General features: G+C 42.5%; 1 protein-coding gene and 1 non-coding gene across 2 annotated transcripts in view; both read left to right on the top strand.

Moving 5' to 3' along the window:
• The window catches only part of MAP2K7 (mitogen-activated protein kinase kinase 7), a 45292-nt gene that overhangs the window by 2722 nt on the left and 20257 nt on the right, over window positions 1–22313 (top strand). The window contains exon 2 of the mRNA XM_070937404.1: window positions 3869–3916. Coding sequence (XP_070793505.1) covers window positions 3869–3916 — 48 coding nt within the window. The remainder of the gene's footprint in view (window positions 1–3868; window positions 3917–22313) is intronic.
• On the top strand, window positions 20859–20966 carry LOC139313534 (U6 spliceosomal RNA). The gene has a single exon (XR_011600136.1). It is a non-coding gene; the product is annotated as a U6 spliceosomal RNA (small nuclear RNA).

Genomic DNA, 22313 nt, shown 5'->3' with positions numbered 1-22313 from the left:
CTTTAGCAGAGTTAAAGCCATGAGGTCAAAGGAACTGCCTGCAGAACTCAGAGACAGGATTATTGCAAGGCACAGCTCTGGGGAAGACTACAATAAAATTTTGGCTGCATTGAAGGTTCGTAAGAGCACAATGGCTTCCATAATTCTCAAATGGATGAAGTTTGGCACAACCAAGACTCTTCCAAGAACAGGTCGCCCAGTCAAACTGCGCAATTGAGAGAAGGGCCTTATTAAGAGAGGTGACCAAGAACCCAATGGTCACTCTGACTGAGCTCCAGAGATCCTGTGTGGAGATGGGACAGAGTTCCAGAAGGACAGCCATCACTGCAGCATTCCACTGATCTGGGCTTTATGGCAGAGTGGCTAGACCAAAGCCTCTCCTCAGTGCAAAACACATGAAAGGCTGCTTGGTATTTGCAAAAAAGCACTTGAAGGATTCTCAGACTGTGAGGAACAAGCTTCTCTGGTATGATGAAATCAAAACTGTTTGGCCTCAATTCTAAACATTATGTCTGGAGGAAACCAGGCATCATTCATCACCTACCCAATACCATCCCAACAGTGAAACATGATGATGGTGGTAGCATCATGCTATGGGATGTTTTTCAGTAGCAGGGACTGGGAGACGGTCAGGGTTGAGAAAAAGCTGAATAGAACAAAGTACAGGGATATTTTCAATGAAAACCTGTTCCACAACACTCAGGACCTGAAAGTGAGCCAAAGGTTCACTTTCCAACATGACAACGATCCTAAGCACACAGCCAAGACAATACAGGAGTGGCTTAGAGACAACTCTGAATGTCCTAGAGTGGCCCATCCAGAGCCCTGACTTGAACCTTACTGAATATCTATGGAGGGACCTGAAAATGGCTGTCCATCAACAGTCGCTATCCAACCTGACTGAGCTTGAGAGGATTTGCAAGGAAGAACAGCAGAAAATCCCTCAATCTAGGTGTGCAAAGCTTTCGTGTCATACCCAAAAAGTCTTGAGGCTGTAATTGCTACCAACGGTACTTCAAGAGTACTGAGTGAAGGGTCTGAATACTTATGCCAATGTGATATTTCAAGTTTTTTTTTCTTTTTAATAAATTTACAGACATTTCTAAAATTCTGTTTTCACTCAGTCATTATGGGGTACTGAGTGTAGATTAATGAGAAAAAAATGAAATTCAACAGGTGTAGAATCAGGCTGCAGCATAACAAAATTGACAAAAGTGAAGGGGGTCTGAATACTTTCTGAATGCACTGTATATAGAAAAGGATGGGACAAAGTTTTGGCTTGGGTTGGGAGGCTTAAGGGTGGGTATAGGAGCAGGAAACATCTGGGAACAACTCACATTTCTACTTTTAAAGTCCAAAGTTCAAATTTCCAAAATGATTGAAAATGGAGCCACTGAGATTCAAGGACAAAATTTTAGGTTATTTATTTAAGACCAGCAGCTCAGATATTTCTTATTTTTGACAAGAGACCCCCCCCCCCAATAACATAGAAAAGTGAAGTTTCTGAACAAAATTCTAGTGGCCCAGTCCCTGGATGCAGAGGATTACATGTGGATCATCCAGCCATGTAATAGTTTATTCACTGAAAACCTAGAGATGGAAGAAGCCTTGTAGAATATAAGCAATAATAGGTGCACCTAGGTTTTCTGAAATAAAATAAGACAAGAAGTATCTTAAACAGCTTTGTTTGTTTGTTTATTAGATTTATAATCTGAATTATTTCCATAAGGTTGCATTGATTTATACAGGGATTTTATTTCATTTTATCCCAACAAACCTGTGAGGGAATTATTTATGAGAGTATGATTGGCTGAAAGTCACCCAAGGAATTTTTATTATTACAATTGGTCTGGAATCTGGGTTTTTTTAGCCCTACTCCAATATCTTTTAAAGTGAGAACAGACACTATTGACTAATATTTATGAGGTATTTCATACTGAAGATACTAACTAGAACTGTGTATGCATCTCTGCCACATCTTTTTTTTTTAAATCGTATGGCGTCTACTTCACATGCTTTGAAGCACATTTTCAATTTGTGTCTGAAGTAATTCATTTCCCTAATAACTACAGATAGTAAAAAATATGAACATCTTAGTTTGAAATTTCTTTGGAGTAATGGTTCTCAGTATGTAGAATAAACTGGGTTCGTCGGGAGTTTTCTTTCTTCTGTTTTTAGGTCTGTCAGACTTGTTTGTTTAGATCTGCCAAAGCAAAATTAAGCCATTATTTACTTGGTGAATTTCCCTTGATTCTTTAGTTTTCAATAGAGAATGTTGGATTACGAATTTTGTTTCTTATTAGTTGTCAGTCACACACTGTATTTGTAAATGTGGATGATACTGCTACTCCTTTTAGAACCAGATAATAAATTGCTTGTATTGTGTTTTCCCGAAAATACTACCTACCCTGAAAATAAGCCCCAGCCTGTTTTATATGCACGTGTCTAATAAAAGCCCTCCCACAAAAGTAAGCCCTAGTGAAGGGGGTGGCCGTGGCCAGTATAGAAGGCGGCGAGTGCATGCGCGCCAACGGTGTCTTTGCAGCCTGCGCAGCACAGGTGAGTTGAGTACCTGTGCAGGCAGAAGCAGAGGTGCGGCGGGGGGGGCAGGCAGTCTGAACGTGCTGCGCAGGCCGCAGGAAAGCCAAGTGGCAGTGGGCTGGAGAAGTGGCCAGCTGTGGGAGGCTCGTCTTTGCATGGTGATAACAGCAGCAGACAGAGACAGAGGTGTGGGGGGAGGCAGGTGATCCGGATGCGCCGTGGGAAAACCAAATGGCGTTGGGCTGGAGCATCAGCCGGCCACGGAAGGCTCACCTTCACGTAGTGACACCGGCAGCAGGCAGAGACAGAGGTGCGGGTGGGAGACAGGCAATCTGGCTGCGCAGGCCTTAGGAAAGCCAAGGGGTGGGCCGGAGCAGCAGCCAGCTGTGGGAGGATCGTCTTTGTGTGGTGACACTGGTAGCAGGCAGAGGTGTGGGGGGGAGGCACGCGATCTGGACATGTAGGCTATGGGAAAGCCAAGTGGTGGTGGGATGGAGTGGCAGGTGGCCACAGGAAGCTCGTCTTCACGTCTCTTGGCTTGCCTGGAGCCCGTGTGGCGTGCCAGGATTGCTTGACTTCCACTCCGTGCATCGGGATCACATTCTGCTTTGTGCCTTCCGTTTTGTACGCCGACTAAGGGACTGGCGGGCTGCAGCTGCTGCCGGATACTGGCAGTCCTCATGCACTTTTGAACCAGCAATGTGAGAGTCTGATCACTAATTACAGGAAGCATTTCATTGAATCCAAGGGAGTGATTACTTTTTCATGCTGGCATATCATTGTTTGATTCATGCTTATGAAATTTATGAAACAAGAACAAAATGTTAGTGTTATTTGTAGATGACTCGGTCTTCCTTTACATAGCAGTAGGACCATAAGAACCCCAGGTAATATTTTGAAGAAAAGAGGTGCAAAAATCCAGAAAATCTAGAAGGGGATAAGTATTTTTTTCATATCATAGTGAAGTGGTAGAACATGTTGTTGATGAAGTTCTAATAGATAGGTTCTGTCTGGGAAGGAAATAAGAGACCATTAAAGGAATGTTACAGTGTAGGGAGCTGAAATCCACAGAGCTTAATGGAACAGTGCTTATAAATACAATGAAGAAATTGATCCTGCACGTGTTTGATTAAATTGTAGAGCAGATTCTTCACTTGTTTGATACATCTCATTTTCATCTTTCTGTCCCCTTTGTTGATTTCTCCCTACCTGAATTTCTTGAATTCCTTGTCCTGAAATTGATTTGAACATGAATTATTTTCATTTTGATGATTTGACTGTTTCTGTTGTGATTTATCGTGTTTTTTTCTTCCTTTTCCCAATCCAGTTATTGTGATCACTCTAAGCCCTGCTCCCGCTCCATCCCAACGTGCAGGTACCAGAACTTTTTATCATCGCAGCTTGGATTTCTTGCATCATTTATCTAATGCTTCTTTCAACTGCATAGAATTGCCACTTTTCTGCTTCTGTTCCAAATGTGTGTCTGACCCTGCTTCTTTCCCACTGTGGTATTTTTCCTTTACTACCTTTTATCTAGCCCTAACTCATCCTGACTGGCTAGACAAAGTGATGCATCAAAAGCCATGCATGAAAACGTGTTTGATTGTCCACAGCTGCATTTAGTTGCTTAGCACCTTCCTTTACTGATTATGTCAAAGCACTTTATGAAAACAGGTAATATTTAAATTATGTGCATTTTGGATCATGTCTTACCAACCTTCTTTCCTAATCCTTGCCAAATGTCTCTGATGGAAAACAGCAGAAATACAGATACAGTGCATGTTAATATTTGGGGTAGAAAAAGCCACTACCTATAGGAAAACTAAGTAAGACTTTTCTAGTGCAAGTGCAGTTGTCTCAAAGGGAGAACCTAGTAGCAAACTATCGTTGCTGTTGAGTTTGCTTAAGGGCAGAAAATCAAGATTGTGTTTTTAATTAACCACAACTTCTAACCAAGATTTAAAATCGGAGCAGAGTATGCCAACCTCGGAACTTGGCAGAATGTAAATTGCTTTAAGATTTCTAGGACAAGTTGAAGAAATCGGAGCTGAACAGTAGGCAGCATCTATAGCAATATATGAATGAGTTGTGCTTTTGGTATTGCCATTTGCATTATCTTTGAAGGACTGTCTTTCTCAGAACCTGTGGCAGCAACTACAGATAGTTTCCCAGATTGATTCCTGTCCAGATATTCCTTGATCCCAAACATAGTTCTGTGAGAGACCCAAGAATTTTGAGATCTCTCTTTGGACCTGCCTTGCCCAGTCCAATGCTTTCCAGGTGGTTCTGAATTCAAGTGCCAGGCTAAGAATTCTGAAATTTGCAGTCTAATACATCTGTATAAAGATGGAAGTTGTGATGGGAGGTGTTAGGTGGAAATGATCCTCGCTTAACAAAAACAACACCTTTAGAAATCAAGCATGCGTGTGCTACCTGCACAAATGAAATATCAGAATTTCAAAAGATGAAATTGAAACTATTTTATTGGTAAAGAACTTTTTAATAGAGTTAATGAAACTGAAGATTTCATGCCATACTTGCATAACTACAGCAGAAATCAGTAGTTGTTCTGAAGCAGAAATTAAAATCCAGTTTTTATTCATAGGCTTTCTATGGTTTTGTATGTTGGTGGAATGTGCTACACCAGGGGTGTTAAACTCGCGGCCTGCGGGCTAGATGCACTGGTCATGCTCACCTCTGGTTTAGCGAAGAGAAAGTCGTGATACGTCACTTGACGACAACGTCACACCACGAGTTTGACACCCCTGTTCTATATTAAGAACTACTCTTATTTGTTTTGCTTTCAGATTGACATTGTACTTTTAACAATATTACAGTTGTGGTATCTTTTATTGAAAGTTTTAAGTTTACTTGTTCCTGCATTCCCTTATGTCTAAAGGACATACTTTGGGATGGGGCAGTTATATTGTAAATGTTCAGCTATTCATCTTGATTCAACTTGTCTTGCCAAATATTCTCTTTGGTATATATAAAAGAATTTCTTCATTGTCTGCCTTTAGCTACTGTAGCTGTGAATTGTGAATTAATTACTGTGGTTTTTCCTACCTGAGATATAGCAGTCTTGCAGCGCTGAAAATACAGAAAGACTAGCATGTTTTGTCTTGGGAAAGCTTGCTTACTAATGCTTTGAAGCCCATCAGGCTGGGAATGTATTTAAATAGATTATCATCCAGGCCTTCTCAATCTTGCCTTTCAGAAGCTCTTACCTATGCTTTTTTTTTGCTTTGCCAGCTGCTCTTTGCAGATATAATCCAGCAAATTTTAAAAACCTTTTTATTGTGAAATAGATAATATATTAACTATTTTTCTGTAGGAGTATATTTTTAAAAAAAGTGTTAACGCAGAAAAAGAGAAAGAAAGGTAATATTTCTTAAACGCAATACAAAGCTAGCCTTACATATTGATGTCATGGTATACAATTAATTTTTTAACATTTAAATAATATTACTTAACAGTGGGAAAAAAAGGAACATTAAGCATATAAATTAGTTTGCATAGTTCAAATTTCTTAGTTCAGATTACATAGTTTCCAAACAGGATTCCTGGTTATAAAATTCTTGCCCAAATGCAGAAAGAGAGGTTCTCCATTGTGGCGGGGAAGATCGTCCAGGAATGGGTGGTGCTCTGCTTCTCTGCTTGGAGACTGAGTAAATTTTTCTTGGCCACGCCTCCCCTGCCTGGGTCCTCCCCAGTTCAACTCGGTCTTCCATGAGATGAGACTGAGAAAATGAGGCTCACCCATTCCTAATTACCTGAAATATGACAGGAATTGAAACCAAACCATGGTCGTTGGCCAGCGGTCCGCTGGAAATCCTCCCTAGCAGCCTGACGTTCGGCCGAGGCCCCTGCCAATCCCGTGCCAGCAGAGGGGGCTTTGCCTTTGGTCGGGCTGCCCCTGGCAATCGTCTGCGAATGCAGAGTGGGACTCAGTCCCTGCCTGGTTTCGTCCAGGCATACTGACAGCGGCAAGTGCGTTTGACGCCTCAAGAGCCATGGCAGGAGTGCTCAAGACGAGCCAGTCTGCCTGATTTGTGAGTGGAAAGTGGCTGATGTCTTTGCCGCCACAATGGCCACAGCAGGAGTACTCTTTGCGAGGCAGTCTGCCCGTTTCCACCCAAAGACGCAACCCAACGCTACATTGAGATGGGAGGTCTCCCTCACAGCTCATTGAGCGGGAAGCGACCAGCGCAGTTCAGGCCGCGACAGGAGTGCTCATACTGAGCCTTTCCCGCCTCAGTAAGGTGGTATCTGTGCTCCACACTATAGCGGCCACGGCAGGAGAGCTCTGGCGAGCCAGTCTGCCCATCGGACAAGGTAACATGGCGGCCGCTCCTAGCAGCGTCGTGTCAGAGGCAAGAGTGCTCTCTTCGAGCCAGTCTGCCTTATGCCATGAGGTTATTCTAATAGTGGAGCACTATAATAGCGGCGACAGGAGCACTCCCAGCGACACAGGCAGCCTTCTGCCACAAAATGACTCTGATAGCACCGAGTGCCATGATAGCTGTGACAGGAGCGCTCCCGGCGAGCCAGTCGGCCTTATGCCACAAAGTGACGCTGATAGCCGAGCTCCATACTGGCGGTGACAGGAGCGCTTCCTTCGACCAGTTTGCCCCTGCCATACTGTAACTCTGATAGCGCCAGGTGCCTTATAGCGGGACAGAAGCGCTCTCTTTGAGCATGTCGGCCCTCTGACATACATTAACTCTGATAGCGCCAAGCGCATAATTGAGACGGCAGGAGTGCTTTCTTTCGAGCCAGTCTGCCTAATCCACAAGTCTGTGTAGAGTTTAATCGGCAGGAGCGCCAGGCGCTTGGGCAACCGCCGCGGGAAGTCTCATTTGTATTTTCAGTTAACTCGGTAGTAACACCAGGCGCTTCTGAAGCGAGACAGGGGAGCTCCATCAGAGCCAGTCTGCCTCATGTAATGACATTCCTCAGTGGTTAAGTCAGCCGCTTCGGCTGCCGAGGCAAGGGGCGCTCCTTTCGAGATGATCGATCTCTTTTCCCCCGTAGTCAAAGTGATGACAGAGCCAACCACCTGATAGCCAAGGCAGGAGAGCCCATTCGGGTCAGTCTGCCTCATAGCCTGGAGGTTCGACCGCACAAGGCTAACATGTAGCTCTCGCAGTTGCGGAAGCTCCTTCTGAGGTGACCTGCTGGATGGCACACGGGCTACGGAGAGAAACAAATTACGCTGTTAGCGGTGGCGAGACCGCTCAGGCGCCCGACCAAACATTGGGGGGGTGAATTTGGCGCCTTTATTGCCCTTTAGCCGACTGCACCTTGTCAGTGTGCCTGCCCCAAGTTAACATGGTGGGCGGACTTACAAGGGTCACTCTGGCCCACCACAAAGTCTCCCTGCACAGGTGGTCCAATCAGAGGGACACCTGCTATAGCACTCCATGTCCCCACATTATTTAACATGGTCCTGGCCATGGCCTGCCTGCATTGATACCAGCATCTTTGACACCTCTCCTGAGGTCCTTAACCCTCCATGTGGGGTGTCGGAACCGCCTATACACGGGAGGGTTCCTTGGTCACCTAGCTCTTCCTCAGCTTACTACTTACCCGGGAGTGATCCTTACACCCTCTCGTACAGGGGAAGGGTTAGATATTATACCACAGACCCCACTTGCCACTAAGCTTAATCAGTACACTACATAGAGTGGCGGAACTGGCACACTGAAGCGATATGTAAGTCTACACCGGCAGCAGCCACCACAGTGGCCATTTTTGGCTCGCCCTCTGCCTTGGAGAAGGACAGGAGGGACAGTGATATCATGGAGGACAGTGTAGAGACCCCTTTCCAGGGCACACCGTATGGGCCTGGGGTTGGCAGCAATTGCGAGTTTTGCACATGGAGCAGTCCTCCTACCGGACATTAAGTTACGAGAGCGTTCAGGATAGCACCAACCTTCCCTTCTACCAGGGTCAGTCAACCGAGGACCCAAGCATGGTTGGGAGCAATATGCTAACTCTGTACAATGTTTCCATGCCTGTACTGCTTAGGTTATACCAGTTGCTGAGCTTCAGCCGAGGCCGCTTACGATATGCCATGCCTGCCAGCCCTTCTGAGTGTTTCCACAGCGACGACCAATCTTCTGACCTGGCCGCGACATGGGCTGCCGTTGGTAAGGGTAAGTGACAGTTGGCCTGTGCACCCACCCCGGCAAGGGCTCCACTTGCCTCAGGGAGATGCTTGACCCAGCTTTCATTGGCAGGTACTGGAGAGACACGCCTGTCTGGTACAAACAACGCTGTTACTATTTCCTTCCCTATTCTCGACGGGGCCCTTTGGACTTGGAGGTAGCGCCGAGTGCAGATGCCTCTGGCTGCTCTTTGGCTGGGGATGACAGTCACAGGCTCACTTAAGGATCAGGCTCACTACCTACTGCAGGGTAGAACATCAGTTCAGGACAAGGGGGCGCTCAGCCTTTGTTGAGCACCCTCCTGGACCATCTATCTGCCGCATTGGCTCAAATTTGACACCCTAGCCCACACGGCGACGCAGCCACGGACCTTAATGGTCGACAGTGAGCATTTGCCATTCTATCCCAGCTTCCAGAGATTTCGAGGGGCGCTGACGGGAATGTTGACCCAGGGTACACGTTGTTCGCCTCTCTTGCCCTCCTGCAGATACAAGGCCTCTGGGCTTTCACTTTATCACGACTGGCACTTTCAGTCGGCGATAGGGTTTGACCTCTCGTTGATCCCTGGGGGGAGCTGCTACTAGGATGCCTGGGCTAACTAGGTGTCAGTTCCTTCCAGTCATTTCCTGACTCCCTGGCTGGATTGGCACTTACCAGTTCCGGTTCTGGGGTTTATTTCGCCGGGCTTTTCACTGAACGGGATCTATGATCAATAGTCTAACGTATGATTACTCCCTTGGGGGTGGGTATTGGGGAACCCTTATATATCCTTCTGGTACCTACCTTCCAGACTCTTGCCTTGCAGCCGCCCTAACACTTAATTCCAGTCAGGTTTGCAGCAGGGGGCCTCCTGACCTGCCTTATTCGGTGGGGCGGGGCCATCTCTCCATCGTGAGCTACCTCCACTGGGTGGGGGGCCATAACCGAAGAATACTGACTCCCTACTGTGTGTACCACCATTCGCTGAAGTGGCGGACAGCTCCGTCCTACTGGCTCAGGAATTGTGGTCCTATTGCATCGGACCACCTCTCCATGGTGGTCGGAGTAGCTACGTGCCGGACACTTGCAGCTGCTTGAGCCTGGAATTTTGTAGTCAATAGCCCTGCTTATCTCTGGTTGCCTGTCTGCACCGCCTTTATGACCCACTTCGTAGTTCCTTTCTGGGACCATCAGGGCAGGAGGTTCCTGGGCATGGGGTGGTAGACCCTCTTTGGTCCTTTCGGATGGCCGGATGGCATCAGGGGCCAGGGAACCCTGCAGGGCTATCACCACCTCAGGGCACTTCTGTTCATCATAGGCTCTAGACGGCCTTATCACCGACTGGTTATGATGGCTGCCCGGATGACGTTCACCAACGTATGCAGCATAGACGTTCATCTTCTCTCTGGCTCTACCCTTTCATGTCCACGGGTTTTTCCACGTTCCACTGGACATAGACTAGGCAACTAGCAGACAGTAACCCACCAATGCTATCAGGTAACCAGAGCCCCGCTCAAGTATAACCGTAGCCATCGAATGATGGGAACGGTAAGTCTGGGCCACCTGACCACTCTGAAGATGGCTACGGTTGTACTCGAGCGGGGCTCTGGTTACCTGATAGCATTGGTGGGTTACTCACCATTGAGTCATTTGCCGGATTCCCTTCCTGGTGTCCTTCCCAACAGGACCGGACCTGATAGACATACCAACCCACCGCAATTGGGTTCAGGCTGACCCTCACTTTATCTTCCAGGGGTATTCTGGGGACCACGACCTGGAATGGCTTCCAAGGCCGTAGCCCGCAACCCAGCGGATTTGATAACCGGCTGGACCTTTTGGCCAGCTTGGGTCTTCCTCCCTTGGGGAAGATGGAGTTCTTTGTTGGGTTCCAGGTTCCTTTCCGCGACATCTTGGTCGCTTCATTACTTCCAGGAGATTGCATTCGGTCTGGCGTGACCTCGCAGATGGCTTCAGGTCCATCCATGGCCTTGAGCATCGCTGTGCTTCTTGGTCTTCGCATTCGGCTGGCATAGCTGGAACCGGGTGAATCCTCCTGGGACTCCACAGAGCGGGGGACTTCGGACCAGACTGCTTTCCACCCTTACGACTGACTGGCTTTGGAAGATCCTGGATGATCTTCCCGCCAGAATGGGAAGGGGTGTTGGTCCTACCTGATACGCTCCTTGTCAGAGTGCAGGAAAGATTATCCAGCCCCACCCTGGTGACTGTCTGGTCCATAGTCCGGGAGGGATTGATCTTTTCACAGGTTGTGAGCCTCATCATCATCATTGCTACGCCATCGTCGAACTGGGGAGGACCCAGGTAGGGGAGGCGTGGCCAAGAAAAATTTATTATTTTATTTATTTATTTATTTATTTCAATTTGTATACTGCCCTTCTCCTAGTGGACTCAGGGCGGTGAACAGCCAGAACTAAAACACATGCCGATACAAAATTTAAAATTGTTAAAAAGAATTACATAACTGGCCCAATTTAAAACAATTCAATTAAAACCCCATGACAATTTAAAACTAAAAAACTAAAAAGACTAAAAAAGGGGGAGGGGGTTCACGCCAGCCCTGCTTGATAGAAAAGAAAAGTTTTCAGGGCACGGCGAAAGACCCGGAGATCCGATATCCTTCGTATCTCCAGGGGAAATCGTTCCAGAGGGCAGGAGCTGCCACAGAGAAGGCCCTCCCTCTGGGGGTCGCCAGCTGACATTGCCTGGCTGACGGCACCCTGAGGAGTCCCTCTCTGTGGGCGCATATTGGTCAGTGAGAGGCTATCGGCGGCAGAAGGCGGTCCTGCAAATACCCAGGTCCTACGCCATGGAGCGCTTTAAAGGTGGTAACCAACACCTTGAAGTGCACCCGGAAGACAACTGGAAGCCAATGCAGCTCACGCAGGAGAGGTGTCACATGGGAGCGCCCCCTCGCTTCCATAATCTTCCACGTGGCCGCATTCTGCACCAGTTGGAGCCTCCGGGTGCTCCTCAAGGGGAGCCCCATGTAGAGAGCATTGCAGTAGTCCAGGCGGGAAATGAGTGCCTGAGTGACTGTGCGTAAGGAGTCCCGATCCAGAAAGGGACGCAACTGGCGAATCAGGCGGACCTGATAAAAAGCCCCCCTGGCCACGGCCGTCATATGCTCTTCTAAAGACAGCCGTGCATCCAGGAGGACGCCCAAGTTGCGAGCCCTATCCGTGGGGGCCAATAACTCGCCCCCAATAGCCAGCGATGGCACCAGCTGGCTATATCAGGACGCCAGAAGCCACAGCCACTCGGTCTTGGAAGGGTTGAGTCGAAGCCTGTTACTCCCCATCCAGATCCGCACGGCCTCCAGGCACCGGGACATCACTTCAAGGGCATCGTTGGGATGCCCTGGGGTGGAGATGTACGGCTGAGTGTCATCAGCGTACTGATGGAACTCCACCCCAAAGCCACGGATGATCTCACCCAGCGGCTTCACATAAATTTACTTGGTCTCCAAGCAGAGCAGCAGAGCACCACCCATTCCTGGATGATCTTCCCCGCACTCTGAGAAGGAACGTATCAGGTAGGACCAACTCCCCTTCTACAGTTCTCTACACCATTGAAAGAGAATGAATGGCCTTCAAACTTTGTAATTTCAACTTTTGCATGAACCCAACATTTTCACCCTTTGACCCTATACCTATATAAGTTTACATATGCACTTGATTGGCTTAGAGACATTGTAGTTATCTAAAATAGATGTACTCAGACAATTAAGGCCTAATTGTGCTAGTTGAGCAGCTTGTAGCAAGGTAGGTTCTTCTAACTTGAAGCTTCACCCCAGGTCAGATAAAACTCAAATTCCTTTTTAGTTTCAGGTTTTAAATTCCTTTTATTTTAACCATTTATTATTTTATTTATTGAAATACTTGATTTCCATTTTTCCCTAAATATGGGTGGGTGGCGAGACTTCAATTTAAAAAACAACAACAACAACTTGTGATTGCAGAAAAACATTGAAAATGTAATATGCTGTTCTATACCTCCAAAGTAAAGGCAAAGAGTATATTGTCAGTGAATTAGTTTACAAGCAGATTGGTAGGGAACGAAATCTTGCTTATACCACTAGGTGGAACTGGCAGAATCACATTCATTATATCCCAAGTATATTGCTAGTCATCTTTACATTCGAACCTGGATTATCATATATAGGAAATCATACTTGAAATAGCATAGTTCTAAAAATTAGCCTTCCTTAATAGAGAATTGAATGAAGCAAACTGTATATTATAAATAATATAAAGGTATTAGCTCTTTGAGGCTTGATTGGATTACTTCTGCTTTGGATAAATAAATCTTAATGAAACAGGTACAAGAAAACATTTCTTTGGCTCCTTTTATTATACCGTTCTATCCCTACTTTTATAGAAATTCATTTGGGGCAAATTTGGCCAACTATGAAAAGTTAAACAGGATTACACCTAGTTAACACTCAGACGGAAGATCATTGGGAAATGGCAGTAAGCTAGCCTGGAAAGATGAAAGAGGACAAGGTTTAACTGCTGCACTTTATTGCCGAAAAAACTATATTGTGAGAAATGTGTAGTCTCACCAAGAGCTGAGTTTGATTCAAAGGAGGTTTTAACTTTGTTTATGCAGAGTATTGTTGCTTGAATCCCAAAGGAATCAATAAGTACAGTGATGAATAGCAATTTTTTGTGGATTAAAAATGTGCATTTTCTCTATTTCTGATATACCTTATCAGTTGATGTTAGGAATTTTTCCTCAGTATTCATTCTTTTAAACACCAGTTCGTAAAATTTACAGTCCAAGATAAGATCTTGGGTCCAAGCTGTTCTGGTGAAATTGCCAATGTTCTGGTGGTGCTGTCAATGCTGTAAATTAGTGATGCAATACAGATAGTTCTTAACTTTTGACCACAATTGGGATTGGTAAATTTGTTGTTAAACAGTGTGGTTGTTAAGTGAAGTATCATGTGACTGCATCCAATTTTACAATCTTTTTTGCCATGGTTCTTAAGCAAATCACCATGCTTGTTAAGTGAGACACCACCTACAATTGCAAACAGTTTGCGACCTTCTCTGCTGACTTCTCCAATGACTTTGCTTGTTGGAAGGCAATGATCACCTGATTATGGGACATTGCAACTGCTGTAAATGCAACCTGGTTACCAGCCACCTGTATTAGGATTAAGTGACCATGGAGATGCTGTGATGATCATAAATGTGAGGACTGATTGTAACTCACTTTTTCAGTGCTGTTGTAACTTCAAACAGTTGCTAAATGAATGGTTGTAAGTTGAGGATTACCTGTATGGATTTTAGTTATGTGCAGACAAACATAACATTTTGATTTAGAGTTATTGTTCTTTGAACTACAAAATGATATATTAAAATATTAATAGTCATACATCTTTTTATCTGGGACTACTTTCATTTATTGTATCAAATAGCAGTTGCTGATTGTTAATTGCATTCCATACATTCCAAAAAAGAATAGGGCAGGAAAACTGAACGGTTTGAATTTTTGATATTAGCGTAAAGTAAGGAAAGCTACTTTTGCTTAGCAAAATTGCTTTTTAGAAATGTAAAGAGGCATAAATAGGAGGTTTTGTTAGAACTCTGTCTAATGTTCTTCAGAAAGATCATACATGTAGTCCTAGACTTGTGTCCACAATTGGGACAGAACTTTTGTTGTTAAGTGATGTGTTCATTAAGTGACTTGTTCCGATTTTAGGAGATTTTTGCCATGGTTGCTAAGTGAATTGCCATGGTTGCTAAGTGAATTATGTGGTCGTTAAGCAAATTGACTTTGCTTGTTGGAAATTCCCGGGAAGGTAAAAAAATAACAATCATGTGACCCAATGACACTGCAGTTGTCTTAAGCACTTACTGGTTGGCAAGCACCCAAACTTTGATCATGTGACTGTGGGATGCTGTGATAGTCGTAAGTGTAAGGATCGGTCATAAGACACTTTTTCAGTGTTTTGTAAATTTGAACACTTGTTAAATAAATGGTTGTAAGTCAAGGACTACCTGTACACTTTTTTGTTATCTGCAGTAAGTAATTTGTTCCCATCTTTTAGGAAAACAGGCATAATCTGCATATAATGAAGTAACAGCAGGAGAATCCAAGCATGGGTTGACTTGTATCTATTTGCCAGACTAAGTGTAGTTTTTTTTCATTCTTTCTTGACCACGCCCTCTCTGCTCGACTGAGCTCCAGTTTTTCGATGAAGGCGCAGTCATCTAGTGTAATCAATATGGTGCTGAAGAGAACCTCACCTGGGCTCCCAGAGCAGGATGCTGACAGGATGGGTTGGATTCTCCCGCAGTGCACTGAGAAGAGATGTTCATGTAAGACCAACGTCCGTTCTCCAGTGCTCTGCTTAGAGAATCCAAGTGTGGGACATACCCAAGCTTAAAGGTCTATGAGCAGGGAGCTGATTGATCTCGGGGCCCTGGGTTATACCCAGGTGTGGTATTTATGTATTTATCCTGGACTTTCTGCAACGGGGGTTGGACAAAGGGTTGGCTCCCAACACCCTCCGTCGACAGGTCACGGCCTTGTCTACAGTATTGACAGATGGCACCTGACGTCCCCTCACTCAACATCTGAGGGTACGTAGTTTTCTCAAGGGAGCCGCTAACCTGAAACCTCTGGTGGTTTCAGGTTAGCGGGACCTTACCTTAGTCCTACAAGCACTAATGCCCCACCTGGGACCTTACCTTAGTCCTACAAGCACTAATGTCTTCATCATTTGAACCGTTAAGTACTATCAGCCTCTGACCCTTAAGGTTGCCTTCCTCGTGGCCATAACCTCAGCCAGGAGGATATCTGAACTAGCGGCCCTATCTGTGCGAGGGGACCTTTGTATCTTCCATTCGGACAGAGTTGTTCTGTGGTTGGACCCCTCCTTTCTGCCCAAGGTGAACTCCTGGTTCCACTGGGCCTAGGAGGTCATTTTGCCTGATTTCTGTCCGGAACCCAATCATCCACTGGAAGAAATGATACACCGTGGATGTCAGGAGGGCCCTCCGTAGATACATTAAAGATACATTAAAAGAACTGCGCCCTTCAGGAGAACGGAATCTCTCTTCTTATCGTTCCACCCCTCTTCAATGGGCAGGAAGATATCCCCTCCACGGTGGGCTGTTGGTTGAAGGCGTGTATTGCAAAGGCCTATGAGCTCAACGCCAGGCCTTTGCCGGGACGGATTCTAGCTCACTCCACTAGAAGTGTGGCAACGTGCACTTCTGCGGCTGTATGGGCCACACAAGCATCCGTCATAGACATTTGCAGGGTGGCCACTTAGTCATCCTTGTCACCATTCATCCATCACTACAAACTGGACAGTTATACCTCAGGTGAGGCGTCCTTTGGACAGAGGGTGCTTCAGAGAGTACACTCCACTCCGGGGCCCGAGATCAGTCAGCTCCCCACCCATAGACCTTTAAGCTTGGGTATGTTCCACGCTTGGATTCTCCAAGCAGCGCACTGGAGAACGGACTTGGTCTTACCTGAACGTCTCTTCTCAGTGCACTGCGGGAGAATCCAACCCACCCTGTCAGCATCCTGCTCTGGGAGCCCAGGTGTGGTTCTTTTCAGGACTGTATTGATTACACTGGATGACTGCGCCTTCATCGAAAAACTGGAGCTCAGCCGAGCAGAGAGGGCGTGGTCAAGAAAGAATGAAAAAAACCTACATTCAGTCTCTGGCAAATAGATACAAGTCAACCCACTCTTGGATTCTCCCGCAGCGCATGAGAAGAGACATTTAGGTAAGAACAACATCCGTTTTTGTAATTTTGGCTTTTACAGTTTCATTATCATTTAAATATGGGGCTACTTTTCATATTGCACCTTTATTCAGATGCTACTTGATTTTTGTCTGCTTAGAGAGTCATTTAGATCATGACACTGAATAGTTCTATAATTTCAAATAATCTATAACATTAGAGTCATAAACTGCTTCCAAAATTATCTTTGAAAAAAGTTGTGCTAGCTATTAACATATAATATCTATATAAATCAGCTCATATAAATCCATACAAAAGTAATTGCAGAGTAAATTCCAAGTTCAACATCGTTCTAAGATACTGGATGCTTTCCATTTCTGGTTTTGTTTTGTTTTTTTGTTTGTGTGTAAGTGATTTCTTAAAATTTTTCATGTTTTACCAAGATTTTCAATAATAAAATGGTATTAGAAAGTGTGTCACCTGAAAGCATGACTCGGGTCACAAGAGCAAATTCAGTGCAGTCATAAGTTATTGACCAATTTGCTTAAGGAATTCAATATTATACACTTCAGAGCATATTTTTCATGGAAGGACCTGGCTTTGTCTTGTTTTCTACTAGTAACCTATTTTCTCTGTAATACTCAGTGAACAATAAAATGTTTCATTTTTGCAGAAACCAACAAGGAAACAGAAATTATACAGCAATAATGAATTTATATTGTCCTGATTTCCATAATTTCTTCATTTTTCTCACTAAATTCATAGTTCACTGTTCCCACAAAGGACAACAGCTGGTCCTTATAAAAATTATTCCAGTACAGTGTTCTTGAAATGCAAATGTTGAGGGAAGTAACAGATCACAATATGCAGAACTCCACAATTGGCTAGAGGTGAGAATATAAATCTGTAGCTTTTCAAAATGAGATGAAAGCTGCGGAATTATTTGCCTTCCTATAAACAGAGTTTGTAGGCATTTCTATGTATAGATAATTATTCTTAACATAAGTTGAAAAATTCCTCTCCCTCTTGCCAGTTTGTTGCATAGTCCATTATCCCACCATCAATATTTATTTAAAATAAATATAAGGCTACAGGAAATATTAAGCATAGGCTTAATTTTATTCTCTATGTAAGTGATTAGTCTTCTCTCTTCATCAGATATGCATGTTAATTTTGCAGTCAGAGCTTGGTATCGCAGTGAAACATTGTGATTGTAAGACGCCCAGAATTATCTTAAGGTAAGATGGCTAGCCAATACATTTTATAAACCAACCAACCAACCAACCAGCAAACAAACCTTAAGTACCAGGAAAAATCAGGTGAAAATCTTTTGCCTCTAAATGTAGCAATAGACAGTTTGTGGAGCTTATTTTTATTTAACTCTAAATGTAAGTGCCATGTATGCCAAGTATGCCAATGGTAGTTGAAATGTCATTGCAAGTTCATTTCGGTAATCTGATGGCGATCAGTCTCAGGCATCAGTATCATTTGAGACAATGTCTTAAATAGGACTGTCAAGCTTGCGGCCCATGGACTGGATGCATCATACGCTGGCCACGCCCACGCCCAATTTAGTGAAGGGGGAAAAAGTCCCGATATGACATGTGATGCTGCCGTGATGACACGAATGTGACATCCCTGTCTTAAAGCATCATCTTTAGAAATATAAAAAAACTTCAAGAGCATTCATCCCATGAGTGATGAATAATAGTTTTAATGATGATGATGATATGGGAACTGTGTTGCAGTATTGCAAAACATTGAAAACACATAGTTTTCTCACTCAAATTTATTTTAACTAGTCTCAACGTTAATATTGATTTTTTTCCCCCTTTGGATGCATACATGCCACTCAGGATAGCTTTAATGTGACCTTACTGGTATTTCAGAAATATCTATTTCCATGTGACTCAAAACCTTTATATTTTGCCATGTTTTTATATTAAGTTAACTTATTTAAAGTAGCTATATCCCATTATCCTAATGGATGTCTTTTAATTTCTGATGTTTTTATATGTTTTTTTTTTTTAAAAGAAATCTATTCAGCACAGGGATGCGCAATTGTTGTTTGTTACCCTTCGGCAGTTCCATGAAGAATGGCAAATTAGGGCAAATTAACATGAATAGAAAAAAATCTACACATACGGAATAGGCATGTTGAGACTTAGATTCTTTGTGGCAATCAGTTATCAATGGCTTTGGGTTTCTGTTACTTGTAACGCTGCAATCCTAAACATACTTACTTAAATGTGTATCTTATTGAATTTATCAGGATTATCTTTGGATAGATATATAGAGAATTACATTTGTAAGACGTTGAGCCTTAAGGTTTCTTATTTTATTGCCTGTTTCTGTTCACTTTTGAGAGACATTTTATTCTAACAATGTGATTATTTTTGTGACCTATGTCACAAAAATGTTTTATCAGAAGGATGTCAGAAAAACTGGCTTTTAATCTGTCATCTGGGAATGGTGTGGATTTAATTTTCCTTTTCTGCCTAGTTTTAGCACTGTCATTTTTTTGACCTAGCAGTTATTTAAAATCTCAGTAGCTGCTTCTTTGTTTACAGAAAGTAAACTATGAAGACGACAATCTTAACTGATTTGTGAAAAATACGAAATGTGCAGTACATCTGCTTTTGTTTTACATGATCTGACCATGATAATTCGAAGTAGAGCAGGTCTAAAAAGGCCATTGGAATTCTGTCACATAACTAGCTATGCCAATTAAAATGTTTTTGATGCATGTCCTATATCGGAGTCCCCAGTGCTTGCTTGAATGCTTGCTTTGCTGTGCTTCTACTTTCCGTGTTATCTGTTTATGCCCATCAGTGTAACTTTCCTTCTCTTTTTTTGCATGTATTGTCTGTCTGTCCCTCTGTCTGTCTGTCTGTCTGTCTGTCTGTCTGTCTGTATATTGTGTTCTATCCTCCCTCTCCACTGGTAATCTTTTATTGAAATATACTGCAGTGAATGACCTTTTCTTCAGCATGTTTTTCTCCTTTGCTGTGGATTTTGTTTTGACAGATCTGTTTGCATGATCAAACTTTGAGCAGCATGCTTCTCGGATTGAGACTGTGAGTGTAGTGTGGTATAAGAAAGGATTTGTAGTTTTCGGATCTTTATAATATTTATCTGAATGCAAAGGGAAGTGAATAATAATAGAACGACATGGAAAATACCAATTAGATTTGTTTGGTTACTTTTTTTTTCTTTTCGCAACATATGTCAAAGAATAAAATCAAGAGTATTTATATATGCAGATGGAGAGGGTAGAATTTTAATGATAGAGTTAGAAAAGGAACAAAAACAAATATTACTCACGATAATATATGCACCAAATAACAATCATTATGAATTTTACAAAAAGATACATAATAATATAACGGAAATGGAATACGAAAATATATGCATAATTGGAGACTTTAACGCAATTGTGGACATTAAAAAAGACTACAAAAGCAAGAAGAAAAAAAACAAGAAGAAAAACACTACCAAAATCATTCTTTGAAATGACATTAGAACTAAATTTGCAGGATGCATGGAGAGAAGTACATGGGACAAACAGTCAATATACATTTTACTCAAATCCACGCCAATCTTGGACAAGGATCGACATGGCATGGGTGACACCGGGACTGCGAAAAGAGATAGAATAGAAATAGAGACCAATAATTGGGAGATCATAACCCAATAAAAATAATATGGAAAGGGCAGAAAAAGAAAAAGAGATGGACAATGAACCAAAATTTATTAAAAGACAAAGAATACAGACAAAAGTTAGAAAAAGAACTGAGATGATTTTTTACGGTAAACAAAAAAGAAGATACATCGCTACAAAACCTGTAGGATACCACAAAAGCCTATATACATGGACTAACAATAGTGTATACGGCAAGAAAAAATAAAAGAAAATATCAACAAGAGATGCTACAGGAAGAACTTTAAAAAGTGGAATTTGAATTACAGAAAGAGGCCCAAAATAATAAGATAAAAGAAAAAAGAGATTATATAAAACACAAACTCAACTTGACCATGCAAGAAGAAATGGCACAGAAAATTAAAATGGCAAAACAATTTATTTTTGAGCATGCGAATAAACCAGGATGCTGGTTAGCATACAAATTTAAAAAAGAAAAGGAGAAAAGAATAATATACCAACTACAGGATGAGAAAGGAGTGATTCAGCACAGAAGGGAAGAAAAAAAGAATATAATACAAGAATTTTTTACAAAGTTATATCCCCAAGATAATATTGCAGAGGACAAGATCAAACAATATCTAGACACACTGAACATAAGCCAAATTACAGAAGACTAAAGAGAGATGTTAAATGGCGCAATAACTACAACGAAATTAGGGTTTGCATTGAAAAAGCAAAAAAATAATAAAGCCCAGATGGAATTCCTGTCGAGTTATACAAAAATACACAAGAAACGTGCTCGCTTCGGCAGCACATATAACTAAAATTGGAACGATACAGAGAAGATTAGCATGGCCCCTGCGCAAGGATGACACGCAAATTTGTGAAGCATTCCATATTTAAAAAAAAAATACACAAGAAACGTTACAATGGCTAATATTAGAAATATTTAATGAAGCACTTGAAGAGGCCAAATTACCAATAACATGGACAGAAGCATTTATTTACACTCATTCCAAAGGAAGATACAGATCGTCAACAAATTAAAAATTACAGACCCATCTCATTATTAAACACGGACTACAAAATATTCACCTTGATAATATCAGAAAGAGTTAAAAGAGTTTAAAATGAACGCATCCATTCAGATCAAAATGGTTTCTTACCAAGACGACAGATAAAAAATAACATGAGAAGTATCATAAATACATTAGAGTATTACAAGGCACACCTGGAAAAACAAACTGCACTGGTTTTCCTAGATGCCCAAAAAGCATTTGATAATTTAAATTGGAAATTTATTGTTACACAACTAAAAAATATGAAATTTGGGGGGAAATTTGTAAAGATGGTGGAAAAAATTTATATAATTCAAACAGCAAAAGTGATAATGAACTATGATACCACAGAAAAATTTGATATAACAAAAAGGGTAAAACAAGGATGTCTGCTTTCTCCTCTTCTATTTATCCTAACTTTAGAGACACTCTTAATAAAAATTAGACAGGATCAGGACATAAAAGGCTTAAAAAGAGTACAAAGTCCAAGCATTTGCGGATGATTTAGTATTTATATTAGAAGAACCGTTAGAATCTGAGCCTAAATTAATTCAAAAAGTAGAAGAATTTGGCGAGGTAGTGGGGCTCAAAATTAATAAAAGTAAAACAAAAATAATAATAAAAAATCTTACAAAAAAAACAAGAGAGAGAATTGGAAGAAAAAACAAATATGCAAGTAGCTAAGAAAGTAAAATATTTAGGAATTTGGCTATCGGCTAAATGCTCTTCAATTAAGGAAGATAATTACAACAAAATAATACAACAAATAAAAAAAGACTTAGAAAATTGGAAAAATCTTCAATTGTCACTTACCGGAAGGATAGCCTCTAGTAAAATGAACATACTACCCAATAGTATTATTTCTATTCCAAGTCACACCAATAAAACCAGGAAAAACTTTTTTTTGAAGATTTAAATAAATTAACCACAAAATACATTTGGCAAGGGAAAAAAACAATTACTGCAGGATAGCAAAGAGAAAGGAGGCTTTGCACTCCCAGATTGGGAATTATATTATCAGGCAACAACGTTAACATGGATTAAAGATTGGATTGAACTAAAAATAAGAGGATCTTGACACTAGAAGGGCATGACCTACAATTAGGATGGCATGCATTCATATGGGATGGGAAAAATAAATCCCACAGTTACTTCCAAAGACACTTAATCAGTAATGCCTTACTACAGGTCT

Source organism: Pituophis catenifer, unplaced genomic scaffold (assembly GCF_029215685.1).
Source record: "Pituophis catenifer annectens isolate HBS135680 unplaced genomic scaffold, rPitCat1.0.hap2 SCAF_2, whole genome shotgun sequence".
Lineage (NCBI taxonomy): Eukaryota > Metazoa > Chordata > Lepidosauria > Squamata > Colubridae > Pituophis > Pituophis catenifer.
Note: the sequence above shows the minus strand (reverse complement) of the source record. Positions and strands in the feature narration are given on the sequence as shown.